Source organism: Passer domesticus, chromosome 3, assembly GCF_036417665.1.
Source record: "Passer domesticus isolate bPasDom1 chromosome 3, bPasDom1.hap1, whole genome shotgun sequence".
Taxonomy (NCBI): domain Eukaryota; kingdom Metazoa; phylum Chordata; class Aves; order Passeriformes; family Passeridae; genus Passer; species Passer domesticus.
This window is the reverse complement of record NC_087476.1, coordinates 120,132,082-120,150,833: the sequence shown is the minus strand read 5'-3', so window position 1 is coordinate 120,150,833 and position 18,752 is coordinate 120,132,082. Positions and strand designations below refer to the sequence as shown.

General features: G+C 38.1%; 2 protein-coding genes across 9 annotated transcripts in view; one reads left to right on the top strand and one right to left on the bottom strand.

Moving 5' to 3' along the window:
* The window catches only part of FANCL (FA complementation group L), a 31,738-nt gene extending 14,006 nt beyond the window's left edge, over positions 1-17,732 (top strand). For 2 of the 3 annotated variants that reach the window (XM_064415597.1, XM_064415596.1), the window contains exons 5-14: positions 1,485-1,582; positions 5,154-5,250; positions 7,894-7,962; positions 13,378-13,528; positions 15,136-15,219; positions 15,334-15,379; positions 15,468-15,549; positions 16,304-16,420; positions 16,683-16,754; positions 17,073-17,732. In XM_064415597.1, the coding sequence (XP_064271667.1) occupies positions 1,485-1,582; positions 5,154-5,250; positions 7,894-7,962; positions 13,378-13,528; positions 15,136-15,219; positions 15,334-15,379; positions 15,468-15,549; positions 16,304-16,420; positions 16,683-16,754; positions 17,073-17,108 (852 nt within the window). In that variant the 3' untranslated portion in view covers positions 17,109-17,732. The remainder of the gene's footprint in view (positions 1-1,484; positions 1,583-5,153; positions 5,251-7,893; positions 7,963-13,377; positions 13,529-15,135; positions 15,220-15,333; positions 15,380-15,467; positions 15,550-16,303; positions 16,421-16,682; positions 16,755-17,072) is intronic. The other variant, XM_064415598.1, reaches the window with a different exon arrangement.
* The window catches only part of VRK2 (VRK serine/threonine kinase 2), a 38,278-nt gene continuing 36,412 nt past the window's right edge, over positions 16,887-18,752 (bottom strand). For 4 of the 6 annotated variants that reach the window (XM_064415592.1, XM_064415593.1, XM_064415590.1 and 1 more), the window contains one exon: positions 16,887-17,394. In XM_064415592.1, coding sequence (XP_064271662.1) covers positions 17,155-17,394 — 240 coding nt within the window. In that variant the 3' untranslated portion in view covers positions 16,887-17,154. Of the gene's footprint in view, positions 17,395-18,417; positions 18,513-18,752 lie in introns of all 6 variants that reach the window. The other 2 variants (XM_064415594.1, XM_064415595.1) reach the window with 2 other exon arrangements.

Genomic DNA, 18,752 nt, shown 5'->3' with positions numbered 1-18,752 from the left:
TGCTGTTCATGTAATAGCTGTATAAATATCCTTTAGGATTGTAAGTGACTGTATTCTTTGGAAGTTAGAGTGCTATAGAAAATTTAAAATCCCAGCAAGGGATCTCAGTGTAGAGCCATCCTCTTTACAGTGATTTTCTTGGAATTCCTGTTATTGTCTGGATGGTAAAGCAGGCTTCTAATGATACAATGGGCTATACAGTCAGTGGATTGCTGAAGATACTTTACTTGATTAACAATTTGACAAATTAATGCAGAAAGCTTTTTTTTTTCCCCCTAATATTTCAGAGGCTGCTGTTTATTCTTCTTTTAAAAGTTTTTTCAGATCTGGGGTTGAGGAGTAGCAAATCCTCTAATAAACATGTAAATGGGAGTTCTTATCTATTAGTAAAACATTATTATATGAACATTCTGGCTGATGAATACTTCATCCAACCTACTTTACTTTAGGAATAAAACACAGGAAGTATTCTTCAAAACCACAGCAGAAATTCCTCCTGGCTTTGCACTGCTGCTCTGCTGTTCTTGGAATGGGCCTAAATAAGAATGTCTGTTTTGGAAGGCTTTACAATAGTTATTCCAATCTATGTGCTTACGTACACAAGCACTCAGGAAATGAGAGTGCAGTGAAAGTGTAATTCATTCAAAACAGCAAAATAGTGATTCTCAGTTACTGCAGAGAATGAAAACACTGACAGTGGTGTAGGAGACCTGGGCAGGAATGATTGTTAAATTTGTCTTATAAATTATATTTTCGTTTAAATTTATTTTCTTTTAAATTATTAATATTTTTATTCTAAATGTCATAAATGTATGTGTTCTTAAGCATAGTTTTAACTGAAATGTACTTTTAAAGGACAAGTAGCACAACACAATTGAAACACATGGTTAGGGCTTATTTTTCACAGCAACATTAACTTTTTTATAAAAAGTTCTTTTTGAAACCTTACTACATTCTTGATGAGTGTCTGTACCAAAACTTACTCCAAGGGATCCTGTGATGTTAAAGCTGAGAAACTGATTTTGTTTTTTGATTGCTATGTAAAGTTTATATGTATATATATATATGTATGTAAAATATGAGAAATATCATAGATGTGTTGTCTTTTGTGGCAGTGGAGCCCAGGAGACAGCTGTGGGCTTAATAGAACCTTCCTTTGAAATGTTCTTTCAGTCAAGATGCTTGACTTCAAATTTATTAGCTGAAAAAGAAGCACATTTGATATTTGCATCTGAAGACTCCGTTGTCAACATCTGTGGGGTTTTTTTTTAAATTGCAGATGTTTTCATTACCAGTATCTGAAGTAATTTACCAAACAGCTTCTTTGTCTGCTTTAGCTGGAGGCTATAACAAAACAAATGCAGTGTACAGTTAATTTTACATAAGCTTAATATTTCCAAATGAATTGCAAAAATCACATGGCTAAATAGATGCAAAAATATTGAAATTGCTCTTAATGATGTTTTTAATGTTCTTTTAAACAGGAAATTGCTTTAAAGAATACACAAGACCTGCACATCCCACGGCCTCCAGAGTACTACTCCTGTCTTGTCAGAGATCTAGAAATGCTGGGCTGGAATAGGTATGATTATTTTAGTTCTTATCTAAAACATCATCTTTAGAATATCTGTTCTTCTTTTGTATTTGTGAGCTGAACATATCAAATGCACTTGTTCTGTTCATTTACCCTATTCAGAAACTGATTTTGCTTTGTTTTTAAATTAAAAACACCCAACAAACCTGTATCAACTGAAGGGATATCTTCTGTCTCAAATAACTGAGCTGAAAGGTGATACAGTACTAAGAAATCATTTCTTCTTTGACCTATAAACTACTGGTATATTAAACATATTTATGTGTTCATATTTATAGTTTTCTTTTCCCCTATTTTTTACAGCTGGTTGTGACTATCCCAATAGATTATGGTTGATCATCATTATGCTTTTATGCATAATGTTGATCACCTTTATGCTTTCATAAAAAACATTTCATACTTTTTTTAGATTAACATAATAATTTTTAAAGAACCTGCTCTTTCAGCACAAGAATCTTCTTAGAGGAATTTATTATTTGTTCCACAGGAAGGTAAATCTACCCCAAAAAGTTCTTAAGTGGAGGGAAGAATGTGAAAGGCTCTCAACCCAAAACATTAACAGGTGTACCTTGTGCTAAATGGAATAAAGAAGCTTTAGGTGGAAGAAGAGTTTTGAGTTTTTCCCACCTGATTTCTATATAGGTAAACAACATGTGATTAACACTAAGTGGGAATTTCAAGGCCCACTTTCATTTAAAGACTTGAAACACCCTTGAGAAATCAGCTGAAGTTTTTGTCAGTGCTTGCCATTGTTAATATGTAATTGTGTCATACTCAAATTTCACCCTCAAGTCTGAGAATATTAGGTAGAATTTCATAATCACATGGGAAGTAAATTTTCAATTATGTTTGCTCTGCCAAAATGGATAAAAAACCAAAACACCAAAAAATAAAAAAAAACCCCCAAAAAAAAAACAAACACCAAAACACAACTAAAAACAACACCCAGAATCTTGAAGAAGGGTTGGAGAAGTTGGTCATTGATCAAAGCACTGTGGAGCACATAAGGAATCACATCAGGTTTATTCTGACTTGGAAGGAGAATCACCTGGACAGGCAATGTGAACTCCATTAGTAAGTCACACCTTTGGTTTCAGAGTGCTTTTAACACTGAAGTGACTCTAAGAAACCTTTTAACTGAGGCTGATTTTGACTTGTAGGTGATGCTTTATTTGCATGGCAGTTAAGAACATCCTGCAGTGATCTTTCAGCAGAACTGCCTGTGTTTGGTGCTGGCAGTGAGGAGCAATCACTGCTCACACCTTCAGCTTTATTTAAGGATTTTTCTTAGGAAAAAACCTCTTACTTGTTGTGTACCCCAGATTTACTCATTCCTCTCAAGCTTTGGGTCATGCTGGAATGTGACTGCACCAAAATCCAGCTGAGAAATTGAAAGATTTGGGTGGGGGGGAGAGAGATACTACTGCAGATGTAAAGTTATAGGAAAGGCTCTTCTAAAACTTCCCCTTAAGCTGGTGGTGTCAGTGACAGTGTCCTGGGAAGGCAAATTATCAACTACAGAACACCAGCAGGACTCTTATAACCCCCATGGGGATTGCCAGTATCTCTGAAGTCCATGTTGTCTCAAATCTCAAAGCTCTTATTCTTGATACTTTCCCATTTATTTAATACAAAGTGTTTTCTCCTCTTGCCTTCTCCATTTCCAGGGAATCCTGCCTGGTCCTGTGCTCTCAGTCATTTGTGTGTCATGCTGGAATTCAGAGATTTACCTGAGGCTTTTCATCTTTATGCTGATTCCTTTTATTCATTTTTTTCCCATTTTTTTTTCCATTTTTTTTCTGTGATAAAATGACAGAGCCTACAGAGGAATAAAAGTCTGTAGAAGTGAATTACCACCTTTGTACACAATTCTTTGTGTTTATATAAAAAGTGTGACTTTAAACTAAAAGAATCCATACTTTTCTTATAAATCAAGATTGAAGTGGTTCCAAACAAGATGATTGTCTGAACAGGTAAAATCCCAGACACCTTGGTAGCATCCCTTTAATTTTTGTTTTCCTTCGCTGTGGCTCTTTGCAGCACAGTGCTGCAGACACCAGATGTGCTTTGGTGTGGACACTGCTGCATTTTTCACTGCATTTTTCACTGCAGTGTCCATGCTGGGCCTTAGCTGGTGCTTTAGGAATCCCCCAGCCCAGGAAGCAGCAGATGGAGGGGTGATATAGATGTATTTTCTCATCTTAGACAACTCTGATACACTTTTGAGGTAAAGTTGGAACAAAGCAGGAGTAATGACTTTTTTTCCCAGTTAGAGGAAGAATCCTCTAATTCTTTGAAAGATATAAAGTTTAACTGGCTCCAATTGAATTACACTTTTATCAAGATTTGAGTTTCTTTCAGCTGTTGTGGAGAAATACTCCCAGAAATCTGCAGGTCTCTTTAATATTGCATTAATGAGCATTAAACATTAAATAATCTCTCTCTCCCTTCTTACTACCACTGCTGTTTTCTCCATGATTATTTTTCAGTTCCCTCCTATTGAGGCTATTTCATTTATGTAGACAATTTTCTTCTTTTCAATTCCTTCCTAGGGATGTGCAACTCTTTAGTGTACATCTGCTTTTTCTTCCACAAGCCTCTACAACTCCGTTGCCAGTTTCACTTGAGAGAACCATGTGACATTTTCTAGTATGTAGTGGTTTTAAAAAAATAAATGTTGCTTAGGCCAGCAAGCAGATGCTCTCTCTGAACTCTCTTAGGCCTTTCCATCAGTCTGGGTGATAAGTTGTGCAATTATCTTGGACTGCTTTTTATCTTTACACAGGAATGACATAGTAAAAATGCCAAAATATCCACATGCCCAGTTTACTGGTAAATATATGGGGAGGTTTGAACCTTTCTGGCAATTGTTGATGCTGCTAAGCAGAATCCACCTGTAGAGAACAATCTATTTTACAATTGTGTCCATCTTCATTGTGGTGGGAGAAATGAACCAGTGACATCTTAAGCAGAGTCAGAACTTTTAAAACTTTTTCACATTTAGTATGTACTTTCTGCTTGCTAGGGTGCATGAATATTGTGTAAAACTGTCATGAAATGAAGGCAAATCATCATAAATAACTCATTTTGTACCTGTTCAGGTACTATTTTCTGCAGAAAATCAATTTTGGAATATGAACCAATATGCACTGAATTTCCCACAATAATAGTATTGATAATAAAAAAGAACTTCATTGAAGAGAAAAGCAAATCAGGAGCATAAAAGTCTCATAGAGTAAGAAACTGCAGAAATGGATCAAAGATTTGACAGGAAGTTTAATGTGTACATAAGTAGAGGCTGACAGGAACATGCTGTGTGTGTCAAAGGTTCCGGTGATGGAAAACTGCAACACGGAGCTCACTGACCACAGCGTGAGCCCTGACACACGTTGTAAATAACCCAGAGATATATGACTGCATTAAGCACCAGGCTGGTGTATTAACAGCAGTAAATCTGCAGCAGCAGAAATGCTTGGCATATAGGACTCCTTCTGATTAATATTTGTAACAGACTAATCAGAGTATTGCAGGGCTCTGAGAGTTTTCTTCTCTCTTCCAGAGTGGCCTATGTGGACACTGGGCTGACCACAGTCAAGTTAAAAGCTGAAGACTCCTGTGGTCGACAGCATCTCATCACTCTCAAGTTAAATGCAAAGGTAAATTGATGTGGGACAAAATATCTTGAGGCTTCCTTGAAATATATTGATTTTTCTTAATTCATTAGGATTTTAGAGGGTTGGTTTGTTTGCTGGTGTGTCTCTTCTGCAAGGTAATAGGTCAGTTAATTTTTTTTTTCCCTTGAGTTTTCAGACTAACTATATTTAAAATTAATATTGGATTATGGTTATCTGTAAGATGCATCTGTGCATCACATGAAAAACACTTTGATATTGTACTCATTTTACTGGATTACAGACAAAGCCATCTGGGAGACTTTCCTTCATTATCACTCCATCCAGACACTGTGCACAGAACAAGAATTAGAGGATGTTGGGTTGGTTATTAACAAGTCTTGCTGCTAAAGTCAGAGATGTAAAGATTTATGAAAAACTGAAGTCAGAAAAATTATTTCTTTTTAGTCTAAATAAATGTCTCATTTTGACAGTACTTGCAAATCAAACCCATGGCATTTGCAGAAACAGAAAAAATTTAATTCTTCCTGGTACTTATCACTGAACTCAAATTACAATGTTTCTTCATAGAATGTCTCATTTCAAGGCATAAATCTCTCACCAGAGACTGTGAATATCCAGGCTGTGTGGTGACAATGGCCTGGCAATAACTGTTGTCTTCAGAAAATCAGTCCAGGGGAAAAAGGGATCTAAAAGTCTCAGGATGATGTTGTTTGGGACTGTCTGTGGTCCATCATCTCAAGTTATAACCTTGAAAGCATGAGGAAGGGACGTGGTATTGTAGGATGAAATCCCACCTTCACAGGCATCCTGTATTCCTTTACAAACCAGGAGGGGTTTTTTAAAAGTTTTTAAAACAAACCAGGGGTTTTTTAAAAGTTTTTTGGTCTTACATGACATGAACAAGTTTTACCTTTGAAGGGTAAAAGGAAGGGACAAAATACTGGTTTGGGAATAAGTGTTGCTCAAGTGGATTTTTAGAAAGAGTAAAACTGTCCTACATGCAGATAGTAATGAGTGCCTAATTAATTTGCTAGTCAGCCCAATATTAAATACACTGATGGAAAAAATCCATCTGGAAGTACAATTATGGCCTATTTGATGTGCAAGGACAGGAGCCAGGTTGTGTTGTTTACAAGGGATAAATATGCTTTGTGTGACACTAGAAATTTGGTGCAACCTGTTGCCCTAAGGCTTTCTTGCTCTTAGGACAACAGAAGTAAGCTGTTTTAACTGTTTAAAAGTATAAAAATGCAGAAAAACAATACCGTGCAATATTTTTTTCCCAAGCAGCTGCCTTGGTCAGACTGACACTGGTGCATTGGCTGGTTCTGTCCAGCCTTAACTTAGCACTGTCCTGTGGGAATGGAGATTCCCATTTTCTGTCCTTGTACAAGCTCCTGGGGGTTTTTTGAGAGTAATAAAATAGCAGAATAGTCCTCATAGCAGAAAAAGCACCATCTAACAATTAAAGATGTGTATAACAAAAAGATTAGATTATCAGACTTGTCTGTTTTAATAAGTAATCATCCTCTTTTTTTTTTTCTTTTTTTTTTCATTTGTTTTCAAGTGTTTTTGATGAGGAAGGATCAGTTGCTTGTCCTTTTTAAACCATATCTGGCATTTAAACTTGCTAGACAAAATTTGTGTGTGAAATACTGTTTTGGTGACCTGGGGGTTTGATTTGCCTTCATACACACAGACACTACATTTGAGAAGACTTGGCTGAAGTGTTTTTTGGGAAGGCATTTCTTTTGATAGCATGCTTTAATAAAAGTGTGTTTATTTCTGTTATGCTGTTTCTTTGATTAAGATCAGTGCAGGAGCATTTCAGACCTCAAGGCTTCAAATAGGCCACTGAAAGGATTTGCCTGATGTGTAGTAATTAAGACACTTTGGTAATTATCTGAATGATCTGGCAAGGGCTATGAAAATGCTTTCTCTACATAAAGTTATCTGCATACTCAGAAAAGCAACATAAATATTGTATTGAATAATTGCTTAGATTGGCCTAAGAAAAATAGGATGATTTCTGACACACACATTTGATTGTAACTGTAATAAGCTAAGATGTCATGGAGTTATCAAACCTTTTATAGCTTTTTTTTTTTAATACAGCCTTTTAAAATTTTTTCTTATTGTTATCTCTTAATTTGGATTGAGGGTTTTTTTTTAATTTTGTGTCTGTGTTCACTCATCTCTTTTTAAATAGTTAAGTACTCTACATTACTTAGAGTTTTAAAAAACAAAATGTTTCCATTCAGAACAAATAGTTCAGCTTAAACAAAAATTAGTTCTTGACTCATGGGTTTGGTTTTTAAACTTTGCCTTCTAGTATGTATAATTGAGGAAAAATTTTAAAAAATATTTCATACTTTGTTTCTTAAGGTTTCTTTAATGTTCCTTTGTGACCACTGAACACAGAATATTTTGATTTTCTAAATACTGATATATAAAACATTAAATGTAGCTTTCTTCTTTAAATGATAATTAACATTCATAACTATTCCTGAAAATGCTTTACATACTGTTTCCTCTCAGAGCCAAGTTCTCAAGATGCTTGAAGTGCTCATATTTTGTTATCAAATTTGGCAGCTGAGTATCAGTCTGACTTTAAATCACTAAGAAAAAAAAAATCCCAAACTGTATTTTCCTTCCCTCCCTCAGTATCCCACAGAACCACCAGACTGCCTTGTGGATTTTCCTGTTCCATTTGCTGTTTCCTGGATGCCACAGGTAACTGCTGGACTAGGCAGCTTTTTAAAATAAAAATACACATGCAGTGGAGGGGTGGTAACAAGGGGTTGGCTTTGTTTTTTAACTCCAGCTTTTCTCCCTGTGTGCATTTCATTTCTGTACATGCTCAAGAAAATGTGACAGCACTGAATTCCATATTCCTTATCACAGTACCTTAAATATCCTCCTTGCCATGAGATATATCTTGCATGTTGTGTGTACTGGTTGGGGTTTTTTAAAGCTGTTCATATGACAGAAAATTGTCTAGGAATTATGGTGGGAAAGTGAAAAGGAAGTGAAATGTAGAAAAATTTGTCTTCTAGAAAAGAAACACCCTCTGAAGTTGACAGACATTGAGAAAAAGAGTTGGTTATCCTACAGAGTGTTCCCCAGTTTGTTATCCTATGGAGTTTTAGAACTTTTCCAGTTATAATCAATATAGGAAAGTATTTAATGAAATTCTAATTTCTTCATTTAACTGATATTGCTGCTATGAAAAAACATACTCTTTTGTGGGTCTTTCACATTATTTCATGTACCTTTCTTCCTGAATAGTGCATGTGTGCTTTATTAAATAAGTTTAAATGTGATCACTCAGAGGCAAGTTAATTTTAATTATATATAGAAAATAATTGATATTTCATTTAAATTGGGAAAATAGTTTTTACCTAAATAATTGCACCTGATGATTTTAATTCTCACAAGGGTTTCTACCCAGAAATAAATAACAACTTGCATAGGGAGCATGGCTGGGAGGTTGCAGCAGGATGAGTTTAAGCTGGGCATATAATTTTTCTGCAGAGCTCAGGGTTCTGTTTGTCACCTCAGACTCACTAATAGTGAGAGGAAATAACTGCAAGAATCAACCACTGCAAATGAAAAATGTATTTATTTATGTAATTTTAGGTTTTGATTCTCTGGTATGGTTTGGAACAGTTTAAATAAATGTTTTTCCCTTGAATTTTACTGGAGTCCCTACACTCCGGCCAGGATTTCAAGTGCTGTTTTTCACCTCAAACTTAATACATATTTTCAACAGTGTTTTCTTAATTTTACAGCCTTGCAATTTATGTTGCCTCAAATTAACAACATTTCAAACATCCCTGACAGTGACTGCTTCTCTGTGTTTACTATTAGTAATTTTAAAGATGGACTCATGTTTTAATAAAATGTTCTGGAAAAAACTGACATGGAGCAGCCTTTGACAAGTTAAAAATGGGGGTGGATATACTGATACTGGCACTACAGCCAAGGAAAAATCCTCTGTTAAAAATACAATACTCTGATGCTTAAAATCTTTTTCCAGTTAGAATTACCTGGGGACTATTTGAAAACATGAGCAAAAGGTGTTGTGTGTAAGTGAAGAGCCTGTTCTGAAATCATGAGCCACTAATTCCAGCTGCAGAGAGCTTGCTCTAATCCTGAACCAAATACCAGCAGACAGAAATGCTTGAAGCTGCACAGCAGCTTTTGCAAATTGACCTTTTGTGTGGGAGTGACATGAACCCAACACTTGTGGGGACAAATGGCTTTGGTAATTGTGTAAATTGTGTTTATTTTCCAAATGTGTGGGAATCGCTGTGGCGAGCAGCCCTCACACCGTGATAAAATACGGGTTAAGCTTAGATAATGCTGCAGCACCACTGGCAGCAGAATTCAGCAGGTACTCAAGTGCATGAAAATTTTGGTTCCTAAAAGGAAAAAAGAACAGGCTACACCTCTTCTCTAGTGAAATAACGTGGTGTTTTGGTACCAATTCGTCTTAAACTTTTAATATTATGCCTTTAAAGTATAAATTGACAAGGCTTACCTAAATTGGTGCATTGGCACCATTAGAATATAAACTCCTGTGAAAGAAAATATAAATAGATTGCAGGTAATTGATTTTTCTTTCCCACCCCCTGTGTGTGCTGCTGCCTATTTCAGGCTCATGGATTTTAAACTTGAGGGGTTGTTGGGGTTTTTTTCTTCTCTTTTTTTTTTTTTTTCCCTTCCGTATAATAATAGACATGGCTTTATGGCATCCATATTAAAAATGGGTAATTTTCCTTATGGTCCCTGTCTTCCTGCTGGGTTGATAATGTTTTGATGTATTTTTCTTTTGCTCTGATGAGAGGTCTGCTGCTGCTGCTCTGACATATTCATTTGGATGAATAATTATAACTTGCACAATGTCAAGCTGAAGATGGTGGGGTTTTGTGCGTCATGACAAGCCCAGTAGCCAGTGCAGGTGTCTCACAGCATGAGCAGCAACAGCCAGTGGATTCTGGCTCAGAGGAGACATTTTAGAGTAGTAAGAAATCAGCACCAAGGGCAATGCTGCTGCTGCTGCTCCTGCTCTAAGTGCCAAATAAATGCAGAGTGCTTCTCAATGACAAGTGCAAGAACATCTACTTATTTCTGTTATAGCCTTTTTCTAAAGAACCAGATAAATGTGCTGGCTCCAGTTTTAGCACATGCTGGAAGTGCAGCTCTGCAGAATCAGGGTGTCTCACGTCAGGGTGAGGTTTCCAGACTGACCACTGCCCACCTGGCTGGCTACATGAAGGTCACAGGAGTGGAAATTAATGACTAATGAGGTCGTGCAGCAGCCAGCAAGGAAACAGGAATGCAAGGTGCAGAAGGTGGAGTGGTGGGAATGAGATTATTCCTGGGTTATTTAGATGAAAACACACTAAAAAGCATCGTAATTGTGCTTTTTCTTGGCAAAGGAACTTCACAGGCACCAGCTGTAAATGCAGAAAATGGAGATGGTTGACAAGACACTTTATAAAGATTTCAGGCTTGTGTCTTGGCTTGATTTCTGTTAAGGAGAGGGGAAATTGTTAAACTGCTGTTGATGAGAAACTGTTTCCAAACAAATCTAAGGAATCATCAATTCTTTAGGTGACCCCTTTTCCATTTAATGACTGTTTGCTTTATTAAATTGTATTTTATTTATGAATTCATGAAGGGCAAGAAGGTAATGGTACCTATATTTTAGGCTATTTCACCTTTCTTATTAGGGAGCTGTGCAGTTGTTTTAATTTTGGATAAGCAAATTTTGTGTTAGGAAGAATTTTACCCAAAAAATCTCAGAATAAAGATTGCATTTTTATCTGGTTTTGAAAAATAATTTGCTATTAATTGTTCTGTATTTACCTTAATTGGAACTTTTTTTTCCTACCATTTGATTACTATTTAGTTCATCCAGGATTTGGGGCAGATGCTTGGACTTTGGCAGAACAGCCATATAGATTGCAGCACTTCTTAGAAGTTCCTGAAAGGCTTCATTGGTTTTTTGGCAGGCACAGACTTGAGATTTTGTCTTTATTCTCCCCAGCCTCTGTGGCTCTAGAAATAAGAACCAAGAGGAGAGGGAGATTTTTATTCCCCCCATTCTTTCTTATTCCTTTGAATGGAGGGAATGGTGTGTGGGCAATAAGGGTGGGCTTGGGAGAGTGTTTGAATTGAAGGAAGAAAGGAATTGGCATGAGGAGGTCCTGGTGATGAGGGGGACATGAGAGTGCAGAGGATAGGAATGGAAATAAAAAGGTTGAGAAATCACATGAGCCTTTCCTGGTAAAAGACAAGGCGTGTTCCCCTTGGAGACAGGAGAGGTGCAGAGTATCTGATTTTCCCTGGACAAAGTCAGGGGTGTCAGTGGATGTGGGATCCATGGATCTGATAACAGAGGTGACACTGGGGTCACAGTTCCTGGGACCCATCAAAGCCAGGGTGTTTATGGAGGAACCAGTTTGGCTTTGTGAGTGCTTTTACAGGGAGGGTGAACAGCACTGACAGTCTGAATGAGGAATGTCTTGTTTTCCAAGGAATTTTGACCTATTTCACACAAATTCTAATCCATTTGTACAAGGGGGGAGACCATGAAACAGAGTTGTGCTGTTTGACTCATTAACAGTGGTCTTGGTGTAATTGAGACCAAAGAAAAGTGTGATCTCAGGCTGTTCTAAAAGTGCTGGGCAGCAACCAAAAATTACTTGGTTAATCAAATAAAAAGGAATCTTGGAGTTTTCATGGTTTGCATGACAAGCAGGTGATGTATTTAAATAGCCATAGATGCAGTTACGTATAGAGCAGGAGACAGCTGGCAACATCAGTGAAGCATGCAAATAAGATCAAATGAACAGTGTAGGAAAAAAAAAAAGATTTAACTACCTTTTTAAGGAACATCATTGAAAAATTACAATTAGTATTAAAATTAATTGGATTTTAAAACTTATCTGTGGGTTATAATCCCTTGATGTTTCTTTTTTCTAGTGAAACCCTTTGAATTCCCGGAAGATAAAGATAAAAATGATTATTAGAGGATTTATCTGTATGTGATATAGAAAAATGTAAAAAATCAAAATGGAAAGCAACTGTTGCAAGTACCAGAAAATTATGCTATTAATTTAAGTGTCATCAGAGCACAAAAGATCACATTTCAGGACTGTGTGAAAATTATTAAAATACTGGAAATAATAGTACTTAAGATGAAGATACTATACTCTAAGATGTGGTTAAGTGACTGACACTATTATATCACTTCAGGTATTATAAAAGTAACAAAATGCTTTTAAAGATAATAAGCGTTACATTTTGAGATTGGCAGAATTCACACTTCTCTGCTTAGGTGCTTTCCTACTTTAATATAATTTAACAACAGCAGGAAAAAATGTAGCATTTTATTTCCAAGCTACGCCGTTTCTTTCTAAAATACACATGCACAAAATATAAAAAGTTATTATGTAGAAAAATTCTATTTCTTCATCTGAGAACACTCAGATAATTTGCTGCTCTTTGTCCAGGTGAGAAAGGGAGAATATAATCACTACAGATTAAAGGAAACCATTCCTTCTGTATTTTGTTTAATTCATAGAAAAATACCTGTCTGAGAACAGAATGTTTAATTTGCTTTTTCTTTTGAACCTCAAGATATCTGAAATCTGTCCCTCAATGGGCATCTGCACCTGCAAAGGGTTCCCTTGACCACCAAGTGTTTTTTCCTCTTGCAGAAGTCTTTTCCTGGGGAAATGGTGACTTCTTTTTGCCCACTGATAATTTCAAAAGATTTCTTTTGCATTGCTGGCCTGTATATTGTCCTGTCTAATAAAAGATATTTCTGATTCTGTGTAATCCACTCTCAAATATTGAAATCCCCCACGTGTAATCCTCTGCTTATTAGATGGATTCTCCTTTTTGTGCCTTATTTACAGGGTTTGAAAGCTGATCTTAAGCACCTGTTTTTATACTGCTCAATTCTGAGATAATAATGAGGTTGTTAGGTGATATTCCATGTTTTATGCTGTCACGATACACTGGGACACACACATGGATTTCAACACTCCTTAAATGAATAAATTGGTTTTTAAATATACTCTCAAGCTGCTGGTGGAAACTCAATGAAATCTGTTTGAATTTCTTGTTTCTTAGAACTCCTTAATAGACATTTACAATCAGTTCCTGGCAGCATTGGAGTCGCTGAAGGAATTCTGGGATGCCCTTGATGAAATCGATGGGAAGACATGGGTGCTTGAGCCAGAAAATCCCACACGGAGCGCTACAACCAGAAGAATTGCAATAGGTAGGAAAAGATTTAAAGGGATACAGTGGATTTGAGAAGTAAAACTCAGGCAGCTGTTTTGTTTTGCTTGTCTCATCAGATGGTGCTTCTTTGGGTTTGGGAAAGGAAAAGCAGCACTTAAAAGCAAAGACAGAACTCCTCTTTTGCATTTTAAATAAATAACTTTCCATAACAGAATGCCGATCCTGTTTGGGAAATTCATTACAACTTTTTGGTGTCAGATAAATGAAAATTTCTGCAGGAAAACCTTGTGTATTTGTGAATTATGAACATGGAACTGTCAACAGCTGAGCACTTACATGGTAACCCTAGAAAAATCAGTATTCGTAAAATAGCAGCTTAGGTGAAGCCCTTAGATGAAGCCCTCAATCACAAATTCCAGAGTTTTAAACTTTAGATTCATCCTATCCTGGAGTGGAAGGAATATATTGAGTGCAGCCCAAGGGGAAAAGACAGAAATAAAAGAGAAGAAGCGAGGCTTCCCTGTCAACACCTGAAAATGTACCTCAGTTTATATGCTGATGTCTGGCATTTTAAGGTCTTAACATACACAGCATAAGGAATTTTATAATTATATAAAATCCACATCATCCATAGCAAATTGTAGAAATGTGAGAATACAGAGGACCCACGTTCTCCCTGACAGCTGTAGAGGGAGGGAGGGAGGAAGGAGCTGGAGGGAAGCTGCTTCATGGAGTGGAGGGAAGGACAGGAAAAGTTCAGCAAGTGGTTGGAATGACGTGGGTCAGGCACCACTTTGTGTGCAGTCAGGGGGCTTTGTCCTGGTCCTGCTGCCCTTTGTCACAGGCCAAGGAAAAGGGAAGAAAAGCCTCAAAAAGTGCCTTGGAGCAGCTGAGCAGAGGAGGGACGGGGCTTTGAGCTCTTTGTTGTCAGGCACAGAGAACCTTCAGCCACCTCTGAACTTTGATTTCATTCATTCCCACCTCTTCCAGGATGGAAAGCTTAACACAGCTTTAATTACAGAAAAGGTTGGGTTTGACCTGGGTTTGTTCAGAAGAGACTCTGCTGTGGTGTTTTGGAGCTGGATCCAGAGCACCACTGAGCTGCTTCCCTCTGAGGAACAGAGCTCTTCCAGGGGTGGTGGGAGTTCTTGTAAAGCCAAATACTTGCTGTTTCAAAAATACAGTGTTGTTGTCTCAGTCCTGGAATATGCTGGGGAGGGGACTGACTTCTGCTGCTTAATATTGGGTTTGGACTTCTCTTTTTGACTATAAAAGACAGAGATGAATTAGTAAGTTACATGTCTCTACCTTTAAAGTTTCACCGAGATTTTGGATGGCTGTTGTCATCTAGCTTGGGTTGATTATGTTTCTTTCTGAATAAATGTAAAGGTTAAGCCAAGTCTAAAAGAAACACAAGCCTGACAGGTTTTATTAATCAGTTGCTATTTTTAATTACAGTTTGTGAAAATGTTAATATTTGATATATACTGACATTTTGTACAATCATTTGGATACCTCCCAACTTTGTTATTATTTATCCTAATGAAACGCAGCCTGAGTTAACCAATTTAAAACTACCTTTGAAGATGGTTCCTTTTTCAAATCCTTGCAAAGCTTCTCCATGGCCTTGCTTTCTCCTTGCAGGGAACAATGTCTCAGTGAACATAGAGGTAGATCCTCGCCATCCAAACATGCTTCCAGAGTGTTATTTCCTTGGAGCAGATCACGGTAAGGCAGCAAATTCCACTGGTTTCTCCTCTGGACTCAGACCTCTGATCCCAATCCCTACCTGGAGCCTGGGAGGCTCACTGGGGTGATGCCATTGTTCCTGTCTCTTTGCAGAAGTGAACCCTCTGAGAACTAAACTCAACAACAACATGCACTTGTGGTGAGTGTCCCCGGCAAAGCAGGCTGGAAACCCAAATGGTGTTTGCCATTCCTCGTGTGGATTTTTCTCTCTCCTCTCCCACCCGCAGGGATCCAGAAATCAGTTTGTTACAGAACTTGGGAGAGCTCCTGGGAATTGATTTTCCATCTCGTGCTGTGTTGGAAAAAAGCGTAAGTTGGTTTTGGTTAACGATCAGTCGTTATTGCTGCATAAGTCACATTTAAATGGTCACTTTCTAAGAGCCAGGGACAATCAGGGACTTTGGAGAGGTAATTGGATTAATTCATTGTCACAAGGACTTCTGAACTTCAAGCAACAGTTGTCAGAGCTTGTTAACCTTTGATGAGAGGTGCACACTTCCCTGTGGCCTTCATAGCAGTGAGGGCATTCATAACAGGCTCCACTATTAAAAGGAAAAGAGGATGTTCCAGAGTGGCTAATGAGATGTGGAAAATCCAAACATTCTGTTATGGATGTTGATGACTTCAGTTCTAATTAGGTGGAGCTGGAGAGGGGACAAGAGGCCATCCAAATACTGGTGCATTTCAAACAAACTGGGAACTAATTTTTGACAATGCTATAACATTGGATTACGAGCTTTGCTTTCACTCAGGAAGCTTCTAAATTAAGATCTGATCTGTGTCTTAATGTTAAATCATAATGACAGATCATAGTGGTTAATAAACAACAAAAGTATGAAAATGCTTGTTGAATGAGATATAATTCAGTAAGGGATGAAATACACCCCAGTCAAGTCTTGCACACCTAGAACCCAGTGTCACTAAGCCATTGTGACATAAACATGTATGTCTTAAAGGCAAAAAATGCAATTCCAGCCAACAGAAACTGCAAAAGCAAAACCACAGGTGCAGGTGTTTGTGTGTGAGCAGCCCAGCCCTGCTTTCAGCTGTGCTGTTGTTCCAGGACTTTGCCAAGGACTGTGGGATCTGCTACGCCTACCGGCTGGGCGGCAGCACACCCGACCACGTGTGCGACGATCCCCGCTGTGGGCAGCCCTTCCACCACGCCTGCCTCTATGAGGTACAGTGACCATGGGCACAAACTGGACACCAAGCACTGGCCACTTAAATTCTGCATTAAGCAAGAGCCCATGAGGAACATTGTGGCAGTCACTTGTCCTGTCACCACCGATTCTTACATGAGCTCTCTGGGAAAGGGAACCACAGGCTGACTTTGCATGCACCCTGTTAGATATTCATCAGCTGAACCCTGGTAATGAACAGATGTTTCTTAAATTGGAGATGAAACCAATGTGACATTTAACCCATTTCTTGTGTTGCAGTGGCTACAAGGCCTTCCTACCAGCAGACAGAGTTTTAATGTCATCTTTGGTGAATGTCCCTATTGTAATAAGGTAAGGAAATCCAAGGAGTGGGAGTGAACTAGAGGGGAAGAGGCATATGTGTCAGTGTTTAACTGAAGGTTTTCTGACACAGTATAAAGACAGCCCCACACTAACACCAGAATAATTAAAGACCACACTCCATTGTATTTAATGATACTTTTTAATGCCATAACAAAAGGTTCAGTTACAAGCAACAAAAAGACTCCCAACATTTATAACAGAAGCCAACACAAATAGTTCAGAGAATCCATAACTCTTGAATGCAAATGAGAACTTGCCTGTACAAGGCATGTACTGACAGGATTATTTAAAAACTTCTTTTTCAAGCCCCTGACACTGAAATCTTCAATGAAGAAACTCTAGGAGGGAGCACCACTGCACTCCCACTGAAGACACAGGAACAGCAACATCAAAGCAGATACAAGGACAGGGCAATGAGCAGCAGAAGCACCAGAACAGCTGCAGTGTAGGGGTAGGTTTGATCAGCAAATGCCAGCTTAAACACAGCAGAGAGAGAGGGACGAGTGGTGTCAGCACCAGCCTGGGATGCTGCTGCAGGAGCTGGAGTTACAAGGTGATTGTGTTTCTTTTGGAATTCTGAGAGTATTCTGTAGGGGTCAAATGGTGGCAGCTCTCTTGCAGTGTCTTCCTGCAGGGGAAAAAAAGTGTGATTATAAAGCTTATATGAAGTGAGATGTGAATCAAAAAACCAGAGATGCCATTGAGATACTTAAGTTATCCTAGAGAAAGTATTACAATTCTTACAGAGTCTTACCTCTGGAATTTGCACTTGTATGGGTATTGTATGGTAAGTGTATAATGTAAGGCATGGTTAAACACCTCCTGAAGAGACATATCTATATTTACTATTGAAGTCTACAGCTGAAATTCTTCATTATCTTTGACTTGTGTCCAAAAATGTTTAATATATTCAGTCTCTGCCGTGTTTCTACTAATAAAGGTTTATCCTGGAAACTCAAGACATGATTTCAAGGGTGAACGTGCTGGTTTGATTTGTGTAAGTTTTGCATTTCACAGTGAAGCTGAACTTCTGCCCATCACAAGGAACAGAAAGTTGTGGCTGGCCAGGGGTGCCAGGGCTGTTCTACATCTCCAGCAGCAATGCTGTCCTTGGCCAGCCTCCACCTCTGAAAGGGATTCCCAAACACCACACTCCCACTTCTCACTTAGCCAAGACTTGACTCTCTTTTCAACTGCCCCTTAGCACCAGGGACAGCTTTGGTTTCCTACAGAGCTTTCCATTACCAAGCTCCTGAATTACTTGAGAGGAATTCTGCAAAATGAAGCAAAGAGAATCCTGCTTTTTTTCCTTCTCCACTTTCTCATTTGAATGGCTTAAATGTTATCCAACACCCATTTGAAGTCTCCCCTGTTATGCAGAATATTCAGTGAGTACCACAGAATAGTTCTACATAGAAACAGCATGTTTAATCCTATTGGAATAGCAGCTTTTCCATTAGAAAAACTAAATCCAAACACAAATACCATCTAACCACCAGCCCAGTGACTGGTCTTTTTTCTGCAAAAAACTTTACATTTGAGGACTAGGAAGTAACACTGGAATGTTTTTCCATTCCAAAGTTGTGTTTGACTTGTCAGACTCCACGTCCCCTGCTGGCAGCCAAAACATTCCCAGGATGGTTCTGCTCACCACTGTCCTGCCTGGTGCTCTCAGGTACAGCTGTGCTTTTGCTGCTTCCCTCTCCCAGCTTGTACCGGAGTCTCCAGGCAGTGATGATCAGACTGCTTTGAAGCAAAGAATTTTGCATTAATCATAAGGCTACCTTTAACGTTGCATTTTTGTGCTCATTAGAAACTGTCCTCATTTAACCAAGTTATCTGTTTACATGAAAGAAAACCAGGTGGAATCTACTCACTAAAATCACCAGAGCTCCAGAGAACAGGAGCACAGAGTGATCACGGAGATGGACGTGATGCTGTATTATTTGTGCTAAAACTGATTTTTTAATTTTTTTTTTTCCTGTA